General features: G+C 39.1%; 1 protein-coding gene across 2 annotated transcripts in view; it reads left to right on the forward strand.

Moving 5' to 3' along the window:
* Positions 1-19472, forward strand: part of Hpse2 (heparanase 2 (inactive)) — a 669816-nt gene that overhangs the window by 477291 nt on the left and 173053 nt on the right. For both annotated transcript variants that reach the window (XM_052713473.1, XM_052713474.1), the window contains one exon: positions 3619-3666. In XM_052713473.1, coding sequence (XP_052569433.1) covers positions 3619-3666 — 48 coding nt within the window. The remainder of the gene's footprint in view (positions 1-3618; positions 3667-19472) is intronic.

The following is a 19472-nucleotide window of genomic DNA, read 5'->3' on the forward strand; positions in this document are numbered from 1 at the left end:
GTCAGCAGCTGATCACACAGATATAAATGGGATTTGGACGAATATCACTGTTGGGACAAAGGTCCAATTATTATCCTAGGCCACTTTCTAGAGCCCTGACAGCTTGACCTCTTGCTGCTCCCTCACCTGTTTCCTGGCACCCAGCCACACTAGACCCTGAGAACATAGCTTGTCTTTGCTCATGCTCACCATCAGCTAGGATGCTCCTCATAGCACAAGCTGTCCCCTCCCTAAATGTACTATTCAGTGTTATACATGATATGAATCTGGTCTCTTTCCACATCCCTTTAACACCGTAGATAGTAGAGCTAACTGCTCTCTCAATTATGACCCTCTAAGTAGTTAGTAACTTTGGTAGTTAACTGTGTACATTTCTGACTTCTGGGTTCCACTGTGCTTGTGCTGTGACTGGGCACTGACTTGGCCAACTTCTGATGTGTACATTCAGCACATTTTCTTGCAAATAAATCCTGAAGAGCTTAATTTGGGAGTGGGGAATATCAGAAAGGGAAAGATAGTGTTCAGGCCATGATTTTTTTTCTAATAAATATGGTTGTATTCTTTCAACATAAAACTTCAACTTTTTCTTTTGTATTTTAGAGCTCTTCTATGCTACTCAGCTCTAGTGAATATAGCTTAGAGGCATCACAAGGTGCCAGAAATTGGGTTGGATTTGGATTCTGAATCTGGTCTTATTCCATATCGGCTGTGTAAATTTGAACAACTCACATACCCTTGGTTTTTTTTTTTTGTTGTTTTTTGTTTGTTTGTTTGTTTTTGAGACAGGGTTTCTCTGTGTAGCTTTGTGCCTTTCCTGGAACTCACACTGTAGCCCAGGCTGGCCTTGAACTCACAGAGATCCACCTGCCTCTGCCTCCTGAGTGCTGGGATTAAAGGTGTGCGCCACCACCGCCCGGCTCTCACACACCCTTGTAAGATGTGGCCTTCTGTACTTAAACAGAAACATCTCCATAATTGCTTTCTTTTGGAGAGTGTGTGACCTACAAATATAAGAAGCTGAAAATGGCTTATAAGAACATGTGTCAGTTTCATTGTGGTTATTTTTATATGATTTTGAAGACAGCAAACTATTTCTATTTCAGAGATGATAGAAACTATTTTGGAGGATTAAATCCTGTGCAAATGTATGTTTGATTCTTTGTTTCTTTTCCTTTTTAAAAATGAATGAAGTTGGGCAGTGGTGGCACTTACCTTTAATCCCAGAACTCTGGAGGCAGAGGCAGGTAGATATCTATGAGTTCAAGGGCAGCCTGGTCTACAAAGCAAGTTCCAGGATAGCTAGGGTGACACAGAGAAATCCTGTCTCAAAAAAAACCAAAACCAAAACAAAACAACAACAACAACAAAAAAAACCAAAGAAAAGAAAATGATGCTTACATGTAAGACTGTCTAAAGGGAAGAGAGATGGCTTAGCAGTTCAGAGCACTGACTGATGTTCCAGAGGACCTGGGTTCAATTCCCAGGCCATCAGGTGTTCGATCACGCCAGGATTTAAAAAAAAGAAAAAAGACTGTCTAGGTTTTCTGACTTTTACAATGTCCTGAAGAAAGGATGAAGAGCTTCATCTCCCTCTCTTTATGTCTAGGCCATGGAACTCCTCAAGCATCATCAAGTCTCCATTGCTTGGAATACATATGCAGCAAAACGAGGATTTGGGGTTCCCATTCCTTTCCTTCAACCCTGTAGCTGTTCCTTCTCTTTCTCTGCATCTACAGGTGCTGACTCTGTGCTTGTTGACTCAGGATAGCACAGACCAGGCTGGGAAAGACCACGTACATAAACAGTTCTACCATTTAATTCCAAAAGGGGACTCCTAAACACAGGCAGCGAAGCAGGGAGGAGGCAAATACTCTGCCAGACTCAAAGGAGATTTCCCTGCTGTGAAATGCAACAAAGTGGCACAACCCAGCTAGATCAACTGTGTGGATTATCTGAAAAGTCTACTTTTCTAGCCGATGAAGAAGCTGTATATGGTGTATATAAAGTGATAAATAACATCTAACAGCCTCACCACCAAGCAAGTCAATGTTAAGAACTGTAAGAAATTATACAAAACACACACACACACACACACACACACACACACACACACACACACACACACACGGTGGGTACTAACCAGATACTCAGAAAATGCTAAATATCTACCAACCCACATTGACATTTTAACTCAAGCCATCAAACTAATTCCATTCTGGATCACACACTGTGTTATATTTTCCACATTCTTGGTCCTGGATTTCATTGTGGTACTACTGTAAGAGAAATGCAGAAAGAAGAAGGAGGAGGAGGAGGAAGAGAAGAAGAAGAAGAAGAAGAAGAAGAAGAAGAAGAAGAAGAAGAAGAAGAAGAAGAAGAAGAAGAAGAAGAAGAAGAAGAAGACAAAATCCAATCCAAGACCACTATAGTGGCTGCTTCTTCCTCCAGCTGTCCTTCCTGCCTGGCCTGAGCTTCTCTCTAGTCCTCTTTTCAGTTTTCACTTTCTTCCTTTATATACCTCACGTTGTGGCTAACCAAAGTCCTGATTTTCCAGCTTCGTCCCGTTTGTTCCACAGGTACACCGAGTCCTTTCCCACCATCCCAGGAAACAGACCTGGGGTGCTCATTACATCCTTTGCCCATCCATCTGTCTCAAGAGATTCTTCTAGGCAGGATACAGCTAGGGCCTTACAGGAAGGAGCCCATCTCCTCTTCTGGTTCAAGAGTTCTTGGATTATAAAGCAGAATTAAATGTTTCCTTCAAAGAGAAACTTCCCTTTGGAGTCTTGAGGCTGAAAGGAACACTTGAAAGAACTGGGATGTTTCCTTCAATTTCCAGTTTCTGAGTGATAACTCTCTCAAAGAAAAGTAGTAGCCATGGTAATACATGTCCTCAAACAAGTGAGTAGAGGCAGACAGTTACTTCAAGCATATGGTCCATGGCATCTGTGACTCACAAATGAATCCTCCTGACTTTGGTTCTTCTGAACCTCCAGGAGATCTCAAAGGTCTGTGAGCAATTGCTCACAAGGTTCTGCTGTGCACTTAGCTTCCCAGAACCAGGCCTCCCCTCCGCTTTTTGAGCTGGGCATACTTGATAGAGGATATTTAGTTTTCTATTTAGCTGCTCCAGAAGTAGATAAATTACTCTTTGTAATGCTCATGTTTCTACCCCACCATGTTTCACACAGATGTGGCAGCTTTGCATTGGAGCATATTTGATAGTGCCTTGCAGATGTATAAATAAAGTGGGTTTTCCCATACTTTTTCTGAGGAGAGAGGCCTGCAATTTTTCAAAAGTGTCTATCGTGGTGCCATCCTTGGGAAATATCGTTGTTTCCCAGCAGAGATCAGAGTCTTTAGAGAATAGGAAATAGCACAGATAAGTTTTGATTATATGAAATCAATGTGAGAACTGTCGGGCTTGGGCTTGGGAAGACAAATGTAGTTGAGATGCTATACTGGGATTTTGATTTCCATGGCTGGGGCTATGGGTTCTCTGAGAAAACATCTCCGAGTATGGATTGGCCCAATGTATTTCTTCATCGACCTTATTTTAGCTTTGGAGAAATGGTCTATTTTAAGTCACACCATCTTTTTTTTCTCTATTTCTTACAGATTCATGAAGGTGGCAGGGAGCACAGTAGATGCAGTTACCTGGCAACAGTAGGTATTCATCATTTTTTATCTCACTTATTATTGGCTGCTGTGAAATGGAAGATAATTAGTTGTCACCAAGTTCACAGCTGACATTTAATAAACTACCCTTTATCTTTCAAGAAAAAAATTAAAATCACCTCTAAAGCTGTTATTATAATACATGTTGTCTGATAGTGCAATGACTTTATTTTGTTATTTCAAAATCATAACTGCCCCCCCAAAATACTGACACAAGTTGGAAATTTCATCTCTTAATGTACACTCTTAAATTAATCTGTCAGGAATGAAGGGTAATGGAGATTAAGAGAGGCGCCATTTCCCTGTAGGCTTTCCCTTTGGAAGTAAATTTCCCTGTTTAAGAGAGGAAGCAGTTTCAATTGTTCAAAATGTCATGTGAAAATAGAATACTTTATTATATTACTAGCTGTGGTGTTAATTAGTGCCAAGAAATTTGATAATATAAAGCATGTTAACAGAGAAAAAAGAATATTAAGAAAATGATGCAGCTCCCAGAAAAGGGATAAACCTCAACAGTCCAGTAAGAAGCTCACACTGGCATCCTGTTATGGCAAGCGTTACTTGCCTTGGAAGGGTAGCTCTCTGCGATGTACATTTAAGTTTTCTGTGAGTCCCCTTCTGGGTGTCTGTGCCATGGTGTTGGGTTGGAATCCTTTTCTCTCCCTACAGCATCTCAGTCATTTCTTGATGTGATGCAGTTGAGATGCCTCCCACTCCACACCCTGCTAGCTCAGACTATGACCATCCTTCTTAGTTAACCACTCCCACTTGTCCGTCCCCTGTTTTGTGTGTGTCCATTATGGTACAATGAAAGCATGGAAGGAAAAAGAAGTGGATACAATATTTATTAAAATATCCAGAAAGGACTTTTGGGTTGTTTGTAGTCAATAACTCAAATCATTATGGGAACTGTTTTAGCCTATGTGTGTACTTAGTTTATCTAAACAGGAAGTTTCAGGGTTTTTTTGTTTTTTTTTTTTTTTTTCAGGAGTTCTTGTCCTTCATCCTGTTTTTGTGAGGCATAGAATATCCATTTGTCATCTCTTTACTCCATAACCAAAAGTCAAACTTCTCTTCCCAGGCCTTTGGATTTACTGTCTGTTGTGGTTTGAATGAGAAATGTCCCCCATATGTTCATGTCTTTAAACATTGGTTCCCAGTTAGAGGCCCTGTGGAACCTTTAGGAGGTGGAGCCTTGTTGGAGGAAGTGTGTCACTGGGGACAGGCTTTGAGGGATTATAGCTTTCCTCACTTCCTGTTCTATCTACCTCCCAACCCCCCAACCCTGTCTCTACCTTTACCTCTCCTTCTTTTCCAGTCTCCCTCCCCCCTTCTCCTCCTGTATGCAGATGAGATGAGATCATCCTTCTTCCTGCCTACTGCCATGCTTTCCCTGACTGATCTCAGTCTTCCCCACCATAATGGACTCTTCCTCTGGAACTGTGATCCAGAATAAACCCCTCCCTCCCCTAAGCTGTCTTGGTCTTAGTGTCTTATCTCGGCTATGGAATTAATACACTACCTCCTGCTCTCATCTGGCGTCATTTGGCCTCATTTATGCTGTCCCAACCGGCTAGAGGCTTTCTTGCCCCCGAAGGTTACTGGATATGTGGACCTCAGCAGTTTTGTGCATGCTGTTCCTTTTGTTGTCTCCCTGTCTAACCATAACTAAACCAATAATTATATTTGGTACAGTTGTGCCATACTGTATAATTAATGCAAGGATATTCAGACTGAATGACGTAGAAAACCCAAATATTTTGCCTATAGGAGACACATTTTAAGGTCTTTGAACCATTTTGAGTTGATTTTGTACAAGGTAAGAGCCACTGTGTCTAGTTTGATTGTTTTATGTGTATATGGATATCTTTTCACCAATGGTATGTTTTTGACACATTTGCCAAAAGTAAGATAGCTGTAGCTATGTGTGAGCTTGCCCCTAGAGCCTCTGTTCCCTTCCACTAGTCTCTGTGCCTGTTCTCGGGCCTGCTTCACCAGAGGACGGGCTCCTGCCGTTCCTCTCACTCTCTATATTATTTGAAATCAGTTGTGGTACCTCAAGCATGGCTGTTTCTAATCAGGGTTGTTTTGTCTATATGAGGTCTTCAGTGCTTCCATCCGAAGCATAGGACTGTTTTCTACTCGCGAGGATATTTCGTTGGAATTTTGATGTGACTGCACTCAATTTGTAGGCCACTTTTGATAGTATTGCAGTTTTCATATTATTTTGTCAATCCATGAGCTTGAGAGAAACTCAGAAACTGGAAGGCAAAAACACTTCAAAACATAATCACAGGCAAGGATTTTCTAGCTAGCACTCCAGTTGTCCAGGAAACAGTTTACAAGACCTGACAAATGAACTTGCATGACATTGAAAGCCCTCTACACAGCAAAGGAAACAGGTAACAAAATGAAGAAATAGTGGTCAGAATGGGAAGCTATCTTTGCTACCTCTACATCGGACTAGGGATTGATATCTAGAAGGTATAAAGAACTAAAAAATTTAAACATCCAGAAAAGTAGCCAAATAACTCTGTCAATAAGTGTGTAAATAAGAGAAATCGTGCTTCTCAAGAGACCAAGTGCAGATAACCAATAGATACATAAGAGAGTCCTGCATCCTTAGCCACCAGGGACATGCAAATCCAAAGTATGGGGAGGTTTCCTCTCACCCTTGTCAGAACGCCTGTCACTGAGGCAATACCAAGTAGCACTGGCCAGGAACCCCTAGGTGACCGTGGTGAAAGTCACTGTGGAAGTCAGTTTGGAAGCTTCTCTGAAAACTAAACGTGTGATTTCTTACGGCTTTTCAGACATTGTTGTTGCTGTTTTACCCCCTTTCTGTATTTACCTCTTTACCCTAAGAAGCCTCTCTTTTCCACTTCCTTTACAAGATCACTTGTACCCTGCTGTTCTCTTTTACCCTCCTCCATCTTCCTTCTGTATTGACCTCCCTCCCACTCCCTACAGAGCCCCCCTTTTCTGTTTCACGATCAAACCTCATGTATCCTGTTACTCCCCTCTCGGGCAATGCACCCACTAACTTTCCTGGTTTCTGCAGTTACTATTACTACAGGATCAGGATATGTATTCATATCTGAATATTTGGAGTTAGGAGCTGCCAGTGAGGGAGAACATGTGACATCTGTCTTTCTGGGTCTCAGCCACTTCACACAATGTGATCTTTTCTAGTTCAGTCCATTTACCTGCCAAGTTCATTATTTCATTTTTCTTTACAGCTGAACAGTATTCCATTTTATTTATATATATGTATATGTATGCCAATAATTATTACATCATAGTGTACATATTCCATATATATATATATATATATATATATATATATATATATATATATATCACCACGTTGTCATTATCTATTCATTGGTTGAACGATATTTAAGTTGTTTCCATTTCTTAGTTATTCTGAGTAAAGCAACAATGAACATGGCCAGACAAGTATCTGTGGACTAGGATATAGTCCTTTGGGCATATGTCAAGGAGTGGTATAGCTGTGTCACATGGTAGACTTATTTTTAGCTTTTTGAGAATTCATCAAACTGATCTCCATAGTGGGTGCACCAGTTTGCAATCCCACAGAGCATATTTTTGATGACATAAATATTAGTAATACAACATCTACAAAATGTTAATTTGGAAATTAACATGTTTAAAAATAATCTATAGCTCAAAAATAAAACCACAAAGTAAAATATAATAATTATAGATTATTATGAAAATATATGATATCAAAACAATATTCAGCAAGAGAGGGACCTTTGCAGAAGTCTAGGCCTTCCCTGCTTATAGTAAAAAGAAGAAACTGTCAATCAGTGATTTTTCTTATCCTCTGAAGAAGCTAAAAAGGAACCAACAACCTAAACCAAGTAACAGAAGTGTAACAGATAAAACAAGCTTCATGTAGATCCCCAAACCACAAGCCTAAAGCAAAATAACAACACAGAATATTCATAGCATTTCAGTTATGCAAAGTACTAGGATAGATTTTATAAACCAGAACAGTGACAGACTAGGGATATGGATTAGGAGGAAAGGGGCGGGGCTTCATGATTGCCCATCTGCACAGGAGTAAGCACTTGTCCAAGTTCATCAAATGATATAATGAAGATTTCTGCATCTCATTATGTGTAAAATATACTTTAAAAAAGAACTATAAACATTAACTCTGGTTAATTGCACACCTAATGACTTGTTTAGAATAAAATTTACAAACTACAATTTATTTTGAAAAACCTAAGAAAGTAAAATGGATCAATGATTGAGTAGAGGGATAGATAAACTGGTAGGCATATGGAAAATAAATACAGTAAAATGTTAACTATGTGGTAGATATGTGATATCTACTATATAATTCTTTCCACTTTAAGTTTGAAAATGTTCTTACATTTGAGCCAGATGGTGGTAGCACATGCCTTTAATCCCAGTACTTGGGAGGTAGAGGCAGGCAGGCCTCTATGAGTTCAAGGCCAGTCTGGTCTATAGAGTGAATTCCAGGACAGCCAGGACTACATAGAGAAACCCTGTTTCTAAATAAATAAATAAATAAATAAATAAATAAATAAATAAATAAATAAATAAATAAATAAATAAATAAATAAGAAAGAAAATATTCTTACTCAAATAGGGAAACCTAAACTATTAGATATAAAAATATCATATTGATTATAAAATAATACAATGCCATGATACTATTCATGAAAATATGAATGAAAAAATGTCTTCATTAAAGAAAGTAAAACATAGAATTATAGACCATACTTCAGTGGCATAAAGTTGAACATAAAAAGAATACCAAAGAAAAGATACCAATGGATTAATAGTGTTAGGCTTTGGATGTGTGGAGTATGGGGGCTCTTTTTTGTTCATTTTTACTTTTCTGTAATAGCTAATGTTTTATTATAAGTATGTAATGCAGTTTTGCTCATGTTAAAGAAATTGTCAATGCCCAGCTCCATCATTCCTGCCCTAATTTTCCTACTCCAGATGCAGTTTGCATAGCTTGCCTGCCCAGATTCTTAATTTCCATGTTTCTTAATAACAGTCTGAATCAACTCTTGATCTTCCTCTGATTCTATGAATGGTTACTATGGAGACAAGAATTGAGTTCTCATATGCCTCTGGCCTAACATGACCAAACATTGTAATTTTATCCCTTTTCCAATATCTTATTTTTCAGTGGTTAGATCAAAATTAATTGTTCACATTGTTGCTTATGTAATTTTAATTAATTCGGTTTGTATGAGAGAGAGAGAGAGAGAGAGAGAGAGAGAGAGAGAGACTTACATATTGTACAGTTGTACATGCATGGAGTCTAGAGAAGGGTGTCAGATTTCCTCTGTTACACCCTGCCTTATTCCTTTGAGGTAGGATCTCTCTCTCTCTCTCTCTGAACCTGGAACTCACACCTTCTATGGGATAGGCTAGCAACCAGCATGCTGCATGGATCCTTCTGTCACTATATCCTACATTACTGAAGTTATAGTCACGTGATAGGCCCAACCTGAATTGTTATGTGGGTGCTGTGATCCAAATGCAGGTCTCATGTTTTCATAGAAAATGGTCTTGATCACTGAACCTTTTCTCTAGCCACCGACTATGTAAATTTAATTCATAGCTTAGATATATGGTGACCCAAGATCAGTTTTTATCACAAGTTTTTGTTTCTACAACAGGGTAAATTTTTGTAAATGCAGACCTTTTGGTAGCTATCAGTTTCATCTCCTCAGAGATCTGCTCGTGGAACCATCTCTACTGTTCCATCTTGGTGCTTCCCGAACGGCTGTTGCCCTGGGATTGCTCTTTACCATCATCCTCAGGGTTCTTTTGATTTTTTTATTTATTAGATCCATGTTCTTCTTTGATGTTTATTCCCTCAACCTAGTATAGCATTTTTCTCAGGAACTTACTAGGGAAAGATAAATGAGAGCTAAACACATTGAGCCTTGTCTTGGGGTTGATTTACGTTTTAGGAGCAGATGGCTGTCCCTTAGAATTCACACTCATGCTCCTTTCACTCTAACTTTCCTTGTAACTATTTAAAAAATCCATTATATTAAAATTTTCCAATCCTTTCATTTAGCTGGCTCTTTTTCTCTTGATAATTTTCACATCTCCCTGTCCCCAGGGGTTCTCTATGTGACACTCCTTTTATTCTGTCCAGTTGGTATGTAGTAGGCACTCTAGTCTGAAATCCACACCCCCAGTCTAAGAAGACTTCCTTAGACCCATTTTTCTTTGATAAAGATCCTCCCATTTGGATATAGTCCTCTGGGGCCTGGTCTTTGTCAGGTTAAAGTCCTCAAGTTATACTCTGATCTTTCCATGTTTTCTCCATTTTATTCTTCTGTTTTCTTATAGATCCCCTTCATCATCTAAATTGTCTGTTGTTACTTATACCTCTATAATGCCCATTCCAAAAGCTCTTCTGTTACTCAGAACATCCTCATCATAACTCCTTCCCTTGTTTCAGGATGTATTGTCTCCTCTTCCTCTTGAAGGGTATCGGTTTAGATTCTGCTGAAATCTGTATCTCTACGACTTCCACAGCCTCGGTTTTGCCACTCCCTGCTCCATCACTCCTTATGTCTGGCCCTACTGGCTCCTGGTGTCTGCCTTTGTTTCTTCCTTTCCGTTTTCTCTTGGTGCTTCTTTCTTTCCCCCACCCTTGTTCCTATGCTCCCTTCATTAGTGTTGCTTCCTCTATTGCCTCCCCTTTCCTCATTCATTGGTCTTAGTTTCCAACTTTAAAACTCAAGCTCCCTCTCCCAAATGCCTGATTATTCTGAATTTCTGTTTTTGTTCATAAGAGCTGATTGGATTGTTTTTGAGATGGGCATTGATTCTCAACCAGTGGAAGTCTGTACAGAAAGGTCTGGCCAGAACATCAAACTAACCATTCATGCCTATTGGTCTTTTAGTTGTTGTTGCAGAGAATTCTTTACTCACCTAACTTTCAAGTTGAATCTGCTAGCATTCTCACATGGAAAGGGGTGTTTGCCTTGTTTGGAAGCCTCTGATCTCAAGTGTGACTGCTCTCCACCTCCCCTGTGCTTGTCAGCCAGACTGCCACTCAGCCTCTGTCATTCTGCACGATTTTTTTCTTTTTTTGATTTTTCAAGACAGGGTTTCTCTCTGTAGCCTTGGCTGTCCTAGAACTTACTCTGTAGACCAGGCTGGCCTTGAACTTGCAGAGATCTGCCTGCCTCTGCCTCCTGAGTGCTGGGATTAAAGGCGTGTGCCACCACCACCTGCCACTCTGTCTTCCTTCCTTCCTTCCTTCCTTCCTTCCTCCCTCCCTCCCTCCCTCCCTCCCTCCCTCCCTCCCTCCCTCCCTCCCTTCTTTCTTTCTTTCTTTCTTTCTTTCTTTCTTTCTTTCTTTCTTTCTTTCTTTCTTCTCTTTCTTTCTTTCATTCCTAAATAAGGCAGTTGCTTCATCAACTCATTCATCTCAGGACACCATTCATTCATTCTTGAAAACCATTGAATCTTCCACAATTTTTTGTATAAAAATCAGATGTGTACCTATTTGCTATACTAGAGCTATAACAAATTTAAAATTACTTATTTAAAAATAAACATTACATTTGAACATAAATATATTTTTATAGAAATTTACTTTATTTTTCAAAACCAGGAATATTTGTGAGAAAATGGCCTTATTGTATCTCTTAACATCTCATTAGTTAAAACACACATTGTTTTGGTTTAAGGGTACAAAGAAAATCTGGCTTCATAGAGAGAGGTTGTAGAAAGAGGAAGAAATATTAGAATGTCGTTTTCCAGACAGTTTAGGTGTTCTCAGCTGTTCAAACAGTACATTAAGTGACAGCTTCTTCAAAATTATCTACAGTGTGGAACATAAAACCTTGCACGTGAACTTCTCATACTCTGCTCCACTAAATTACACAGGTCTTGAACTTTGAACAGAGTAATGGGTAATGTAACATACTAAATTCATCATTTGAAAAATGTTGCTTTACTGGGTTATGAGTTATATAGATCTTCCAAATGTTGGCATGTTTCATTATAAAATATCCAAAACCTCAAATTCACTACTACCCCAGTGACCTATCATAAGTCTGAAAGTGTGGGGAGGGTGACAGGTTCATAGTGGCAAACAGAATCATCTACAGTTTTAATTTGCAGTTAGGCCATAAAAGAAAGAGTTCTTCAAGTGTCAACCAAGCTTCACTATGAAGGGAGATATGGTACTTCCAATTTAGCTATATGAAACACTTTTTAAATGTATGCTTAAGGGATTAAATTTAATTTTATTAGTTTATCAGAAACATTCTCAAGTGAAACTGGCATTTTTGGTAATGGCCAGATATAACAGTGACCACCAGTACAATTTGATTCATGATGAGTTATCAACAGTTTTACCCACTGGTACCTCAGACCAACAGTCCAGATACCAGTTATTTTTCCAGTACAAACCATAAGAGTCAAATATTTTAACACTATGAATTTCATCATCATGTGTATTGATTTCCAAAAATTTACACAAAGGATCTTCATCAATGATTAGCTGATGCTGATATTAAATAGAAAATTTTAAGTTTCATCTCTGAATGGATGCATGATGCAAAAGTACACTTCTACTGACGTAAACTTCTTTTTCTTGTTTGTGGACTACCTCTAGTGTGACCTCTTTTGTAGCTTGAGTCTTTCTCTCCGGGTCCTGCCAAGCCCAGGCAGTCCCATAGCCCATTTATAAAATAAACATACAGACGCTTATATTATTTAAACTGCTCGGCCATTAGCTCAGGCCTACCATTGTCTAGCTCTTACTCTTATACTCAGCCCATTTTTGTTAATCTATATGTCACCATATGTTCCATGGCTTTACCTGCTGCCTTTACATGCTGCTCCCTGGATGGCAGGCTTGTGTCTCCTGACTCAGCCTTCCTGTTCCCAGAATTCTCTTCTCTGCTTGTCCTGCCTATACTTCCTGCCTGGCTACTGGCCAATCAGCATTTTATTTATACAGAGTGATATACACAGCACTCTTTGCTGGCCTTTCAGCTCATAGGCAATCAGAAAAGCTAAATGTGTAATGCTCTACTTAGCTAACTTCTAGACTTTTCTAGCCAATGCATTTGAATAACTTATCCCTAAGATGCTTTTCTAAATGTTTAAATTCCAAGATAATTCCAAAACTTTTCTGTAAAACAAGATACTAGAGTAATTTTGTTTTATTGAGGCACAGGAAAACGTTAGAATTTCAGAATGATCACTTATTTTATGATTTACTGTTACACCTGTTGCATCCTGTATAGTAAAAAATATAGCTTGTGTTTTAGTTAGGGTTTCTATTGCTGTGAAGAGACACCATGACAACAGCAACTCTTACAAGGGAAAAAACATTTAATTGGGGTAGCTTCCATTTTCAGAGGTTTAGTCCATTATCATTATGGTAGGATATGGTGACATGAGGCAGATATGGTGCTAGAGAAGGAGCAGAGAGTTCCACATCTTGATCCATAGGCAGCAGAACTAGATACTGCACACTGGAAGTAACTTGAGCATATATAATACATCAAAGCCTGCCTCCACAGTGACACACTTACTCCAACAAGACCACACCTACTCCAACAAGACCATACCTCCTAATAGTGCCATTTCCTTTGGGGGCCATTTCCTTTCAAACCACCACTGTAGTAGAATATTATTTTAAGGTGTGTTACTTTTGTTTAAGTTGTGTTTGTTTAAGTCTGTGAAGCTGTATTACTGTGCCTGTGTAAAACATCTGATGGTCTAATAAAGAACTGGTCAATAGCAAGGTAGGAGAAAGGATAGACAGGGCTGGTAGGCAGAGAGAATATATAGAAGGAGAAAACTGGGAGGAGAGATCTAAAATCTAGCAACCAGAAAAGGAGGAGAATGCCAAGGGCCAGCCACCCAGCTACACAACCAGCCAGCCACAGTGTAAGAGTAAGATTTATGGAAGTAAGAGAACAGGAAAATCCCAGAGGCTAAAAGTAGAAGGGATAATTTAAAGTTAAGGAAAGCTGGCTAAAAACCAAGCCAAGCTAAGGCCATACATTCATAATTAAGAGTAAGTCTCCGTGTGTGAATTGATTTGGGAGCTGGGTGGATGGCCCCCCAAAAGACCAAAGACTAACCAACAACAACACACCACAGCTTATAAGAATACAATAGGAAACATTGAGAACAAACTGAATTTATCTTTCAGAACATTTATACATATAACTGAAAGACATTCTCTCAGAAGGAATGGTCTGGAAAGGCAAGAATATACAAGCAGATCTTTTGTTAGTTGTCAGGACAATGACTTTGTTACATCTAACATGCTACTCTATATTTCTTACATAATGGAATGGGAAAACCACAAATAATGCTTCAGTGTTGTTAGGAAACATAGTTTTTATCTCAAATATTTCTGAACAGATCTGGGGGTTTCCTAAGAATCCCTGGATTACACCCTGAGAACTGTTAGTGTAGTGTAATGGTAAGACTCTAAGGGTTTCTTTGATCTCAGCCCTCCCATTTTCAGTCCCCAACTCCTTCATTCTTAAAGGTACCTAGTGTGTACCTAGTGTATGGATATCTGTAGGAAAAATTAATACAATTTGAGGAATTTCTACCTGTAGGAGTACCATTTAGCTTTCTCTGGTCAGATAAGTTAGTTACCACACTTATGTTTACAAATACTAATATTTTAAGTGGTATTTTTTCTTGCTCTCTTCTCTTACCTTTTTTTCTCTTTCCAGTTTGTGCTGTGAGATTCGAGAAGGAATTTTAGTAAAATCCTGCTGTCTGCATTTCTTGCCTCTAGGATTACTTTTAATATGACAAGATAAAATTTTAATTTCAAAAAATTATAAACTAAGCCAAATTCAGGAGATCCTAATGCCTAAGATCCACCATAGACAGTTACCATATCCTCTTCCTCCTATTCCTTCATTTTATTTTTCTTCTTTGACTATGTGGTCCAGACAGCAATATTCTTTTTTTAAAAAATAATTAATTAAAATATTATTACATCACTTCCATTCCTTTTTTATTATTATAGATAGATAAACAGATAGATATGCATGAATATATAAATACAACCTGAATCTGTTTAGTGTGGCTTGTGTGTATATCATTTCAGTGCTCACCACATGTTATTGGTTAACAACTTGATGGGGTTCATCCCTGGGAAAGGCTAATTCTTATCCTCAGTAGCCATTAGCTGCCTATAGTTCTTTGTCTAGGGGTGACATTCTTCTACATTAGCATAGCTATTGTCAATGTCATTGTTCAGACCTTGTTTAGGCAGCTATGCATAGTGTTGAGGTCTCATGGGTAAAGCTTCCCTTTCATTTCTGAGATAGGATCTCACAGCAGATTTCCCATTCCTCTGGTTCTTACAATCTCTCTGCCCCATCACCCATATTTTCCCTGATCCTTAGGAATAGGAGTTGTTCTGTAGATATATTCTTTGGGCTCTTCATGATCCATTGGCCTCTGCATTCTTCTTTTTTTTTTTTTAATTTAATTTAATTTTATTTTACAATACAATTCAGTTCTACATATCAGCCACGGATTCCTTTGTTCTCCCCCCTTCCACCCCCCTCCCCTTCCCCCCAGCCTACCCCCTATTCCCACCTCCTCCAGGGCAAGCCTCCCCCGAGGACTGAGATCAACCTGGTAGACTCAGTCCAGGCAGGTCCAGTCCCCTCCTCCCAGGCCGAGCCAAGTGACCCTGTATAAGCCCCAGGTTTCAAACAGCCAACTCATGCAATGAGCACAGGACCCGGTCCCACTGCCTGGATGCCTCCCAAACAGATCAAGCCAATCGACTATCTCACCCATTCAGAGGGCCTGATCCAGTTGGGGGCCCCTCAGCCATTGGTTCATAGTTCATGTGTTTCTGTTTGTTTGGCTATTTGTCCCTGTGCTTTATCCAACCTTGATCGCAACAGTTCTTGCTCATATAAACCCTCCTCTTTCTAGCTAATTGGACTCCTGGAGCTCCACCCGGGGGCCTAGTCATGGATCTCTGCATCCAGTTCCCTCAGTAGTTGGATGGGGTTTCTAGCACGACAATTAGGGTGTTTGGCCATCCCATCACCAGAGTAGGTCAGTTCGGGCTGTCTCTCGACCATTGCCAGCAGTCTATTGTGGGGGTATCTTTGTGGATTTCTGTGGGCCTCTCTAGCACTTTGCTCCTTCCTATTCTAACCGGTTGTGGTGGCGCACGCCGGTAGGATTTGCATTATTCTTAAGATGATTCTTGATCAGATGATTGAGAGTTCGTAAAGATTGAGAATGCCATTTCCCCAAGGCCTAGTAGTTGGGTTCAGCAACTGTTGGGAGATGAAATTCCATAGAATCACTCCTAGTATGGTCTCTAGACCAACAGTGTAAGCATCCCCTGAGAGCTTGTTAGAAATGCAAATATTTAGGCCGTGTTTGAGACCCAGTGTATTAGTCAGGGTTCTCTAGAGTAACAGAACTTATAAAATGAATCTCTATATATGTATAGAAAGAAGGTTTATTAGAATGGCTTACAGGCCATGGTCCAGCTAATCCAACAATGGTTGGCTAAGAACAGAAAGTCCAAGAATCCAGTAGTTGCTCAGTCCACGAGGCTAGATGTTTCAGCTGGTCTTCAGTGTACACTGGAATCCTGAAGAAATAGGCTCTAATGCCAGTGAAGGAATGGACTTGCTAGCAAAGGGATAGCAAGCCAGCAAAGAGCAGGAGGCCTTACCCTTTTGGAGGAAGGGATGAAGGGTAGGGGGTAGCTGGGGGGGGGGATCAGGAGGAGGGAGGGGGGATCTGTGGTTGGTATGTAAAATGAATTTTAAAAATTTAAATAAAATAAAGAACAAAAGCTTCCTCCTTTCATGTCCTTATATAGGCTTCCAGTAGAAGGTGTGGCCCAGATTAGATCCAGATTAAAGATGTATCTTCTTGCCTCTAAGATCCAGATTAGAAATGATCTTCCCACTTCAAATTAAGCAGAAATCACTCACAGGTGTGCCCTCTATTTGAGGGTTTAGTTGATTCCAGATGTAGACAAGTTGACAACCAAGAATAGCCATCACACCCAGCAAATAAGTAACCTTGAGACTCCAGGTGATTCTGATGTACTTGAAAGCTTGGAGACCACTGTGATATAAGAAAGCAGTCTGGATCTGATTTCTAAGAATACATCTGTCACCATGGTTTTTTGCCACAAAACATTATGCAGAGACTTCTGTTCTATGGAAAAAAAGATCTAGAAATATTATCCTGGACATTGGCCTTTAGAAAATTCCTGCTCTTAGTTGTCAGGACCATAGCTTGAAGTCATTTAATTTTTAGTAAGTTTTTCTCATATAAAAGATGGTACTTTCCTGTCTTTGGCTTCAGTCTGTTTTGATATACATCATTCTTGACTCCTGCTGTGGCAGGAAACAAAACAGGGCAGGTACACTATAGCTGGAGGCCTAAGGAGATTAATTTTAAGAGAACAACTTTTAAATTTGGGTTTTTAGTTACATCCAAAATCATAATAAATGAACATTTGAAAACTTCATTGCCAGAACAACTATGCATTTACCCACAGTATAAATAAGTGTGAGGAAAATGGCTCTGAGAATAGCATCAATTCATGAGCAATCCGCAGGCAATGGTACATTAGAATGACTTGCTAAACAAAGACTCTGCATAAAATGAAAAGTTAAAGAAATAGATCATATAGATAACCAATTTCAGAGCAAAAATGCTAACAAAGTAAAGAGCTTATTTAGAAACAAAGTTGAAAAAGATAAGAAAGCAAATCACAGAGATGTCAAAACATCTATAAATACTCTTTTGGAAGCAAAGGACTTGTAGGATTGTGCATCACGGTTTGGTAGAAATAGGAAGGGCTTTGAAGCAAAATAGACCTGATATAATCCCTCTGATCTCTAGTAGATTGAGGAGAAAAGTAAATCCTTCAAAGCTCACTTTCCTCATCTATAAATTGGGTTAATGCTGCCTCAGCAGACACTGTGAAGGTTAAATGTAACACAGAGCAGCATTTGGCCCAGTGCACACATTATATTGAACCCTCTTCAAACATGAGTTCCATGCTCTCTCTGATCTCTTAGAAGCTCTGTATTTATGAAATCATCTCACTATGGAATATGGATATATTTATTACACATTCTATTCCTGACCACTCTAATAGCACTCTATGGATATGTCAAAACTTTTTCTTGTAGCCTTCTCAACCTCAGGAGGTTACTGAGTGATTTTGTAATCTTGGAATATTTTTATTAATTCATAAAAATATTTTCTTCTTGATTACCTACGGTGTGCAGGTACTATGCTAAATGCTATGGATAGACAATAAAGCAAAAAGAAAATTCTTTGCTGTGGAAAGCTTAGAAGTCTTCTGGTTAGCAGGGAGATTATCCCTCTAGTGATCACTTCTGCAAAGCAATGCTTATTCTCTTTTTTCTGTAATGGAAAAGGGTTGTTATTAGTCAACTTAGTAAGATCCAGAATAGAAAGAAAATTCTTCTGGGCACCAGAGAAGGACAGAGCTCTACTCAGAAAGACAGCTGCGGATGATTTTAAAAGGAGAGACTACCAGATGAAGAACCAAGAGCTTGCAGAGAGTAGACAGGGAAGGGAGGGAAGAAGGAGAAGAGAAGGAGGAAGAAGACTACAATATTGAAAGACGGGTCTTTTAGAAGCTGAGATATGAGCCAAGATAGGAAAAAGAAGTATGGGAATTAGCTAAGAAAATACTCTGGGGAACGGTGTTCCTGGCAGAAGAACCGCCTGAACTAAAGTCTGTGAGGCAGAACTGGGTCCTAGGTGTCTTAGTAGCTTTTACTTACTCCAGGATTGTAATGCTGACAGCTGAGAGGGTGAAGAAACAATGATCACACATGGTACTTGCAATTGCAAGTGTTTAATGAGCTTGGTTTAAAACTACTGTCATTATGGAAGTCACATTTCTAAATATTAATTAAGTTGCAGGATCTCTAAAAATGATTCATATGAGCCGGGCGGTGGTGGCGCACGCCTTTAATCCCAGCACTCAGGAGGCAGAGGCAGGCGGATCTTTGTGAGTTTGAGGCCAGCCTGGTCTACAGAGCGAGATCCAGGAAAGGCGCAAAGCTACACAGAGAAACCCTGTCTCGAAAAACCAAAAAAAAAAAAAAAAAAAAGATTCATATAGCACATTTGTGCAAGGATAACTTTTAAAAGTTGCTGTTTTCTTCCATATACAATAGATTTTAAACAGAATTAAGTGAAAAAAATATATTTATTGAACAGGGGGTATGGCACAATAGTAGTGTGCTTTAAATGTACAAGGCCTGAGTCAATCCCTAGCCTCACAAAAGTAAAAAAATAAATAAATAAATAAATAAATAAATAAATAAATAAATAAATAAAATGGGCCTTAACACAATAATGTCTAATGAGATACAAGTAAAGCCTAGAACTTAAATGATGATAATATATGTATGTATATATGTATAATTTTACAAATGTAGAATTTCTGAATCATTTACCTTGTCAAGAGCCATAAAAAATGGTCAAGCTATGGTATTAAAAATGTTTATAAAGAATAGAGGATGTGACTAATACCCTTTATCTTCGGTTGCTTTTATTCAAGTTCTTACTGGATTTTACATAAAAGGTTTCTGTTTTAATTCACTTTCTATTGTTGTGATAAACACTTGCCAAAATCAGCTCGGGAAGTAATGAGCTTATTTGACTTATATTTCTCAATCACAGTCAATCATTGAGGAAAGCCAAGGAAATAATTCAAGCAGAGC

Source organism: Peromyscus californicus, unplaced genomic scaffold (assembly GCF_007827085.1).
Source record: "Peromyscus californicus insignis strain IS unplaced genomic scaffold, ASM782708v3 Scaffold_4__1_contigs__length_199733344, whole genome shotgun sequence".
Classification (NCBI taxonomy): Eukaryota; Metazoa; Chordata; class Mammalia; order Rodentia; family Cricetidae; genus Peromyscus; species Peromyscus californicus.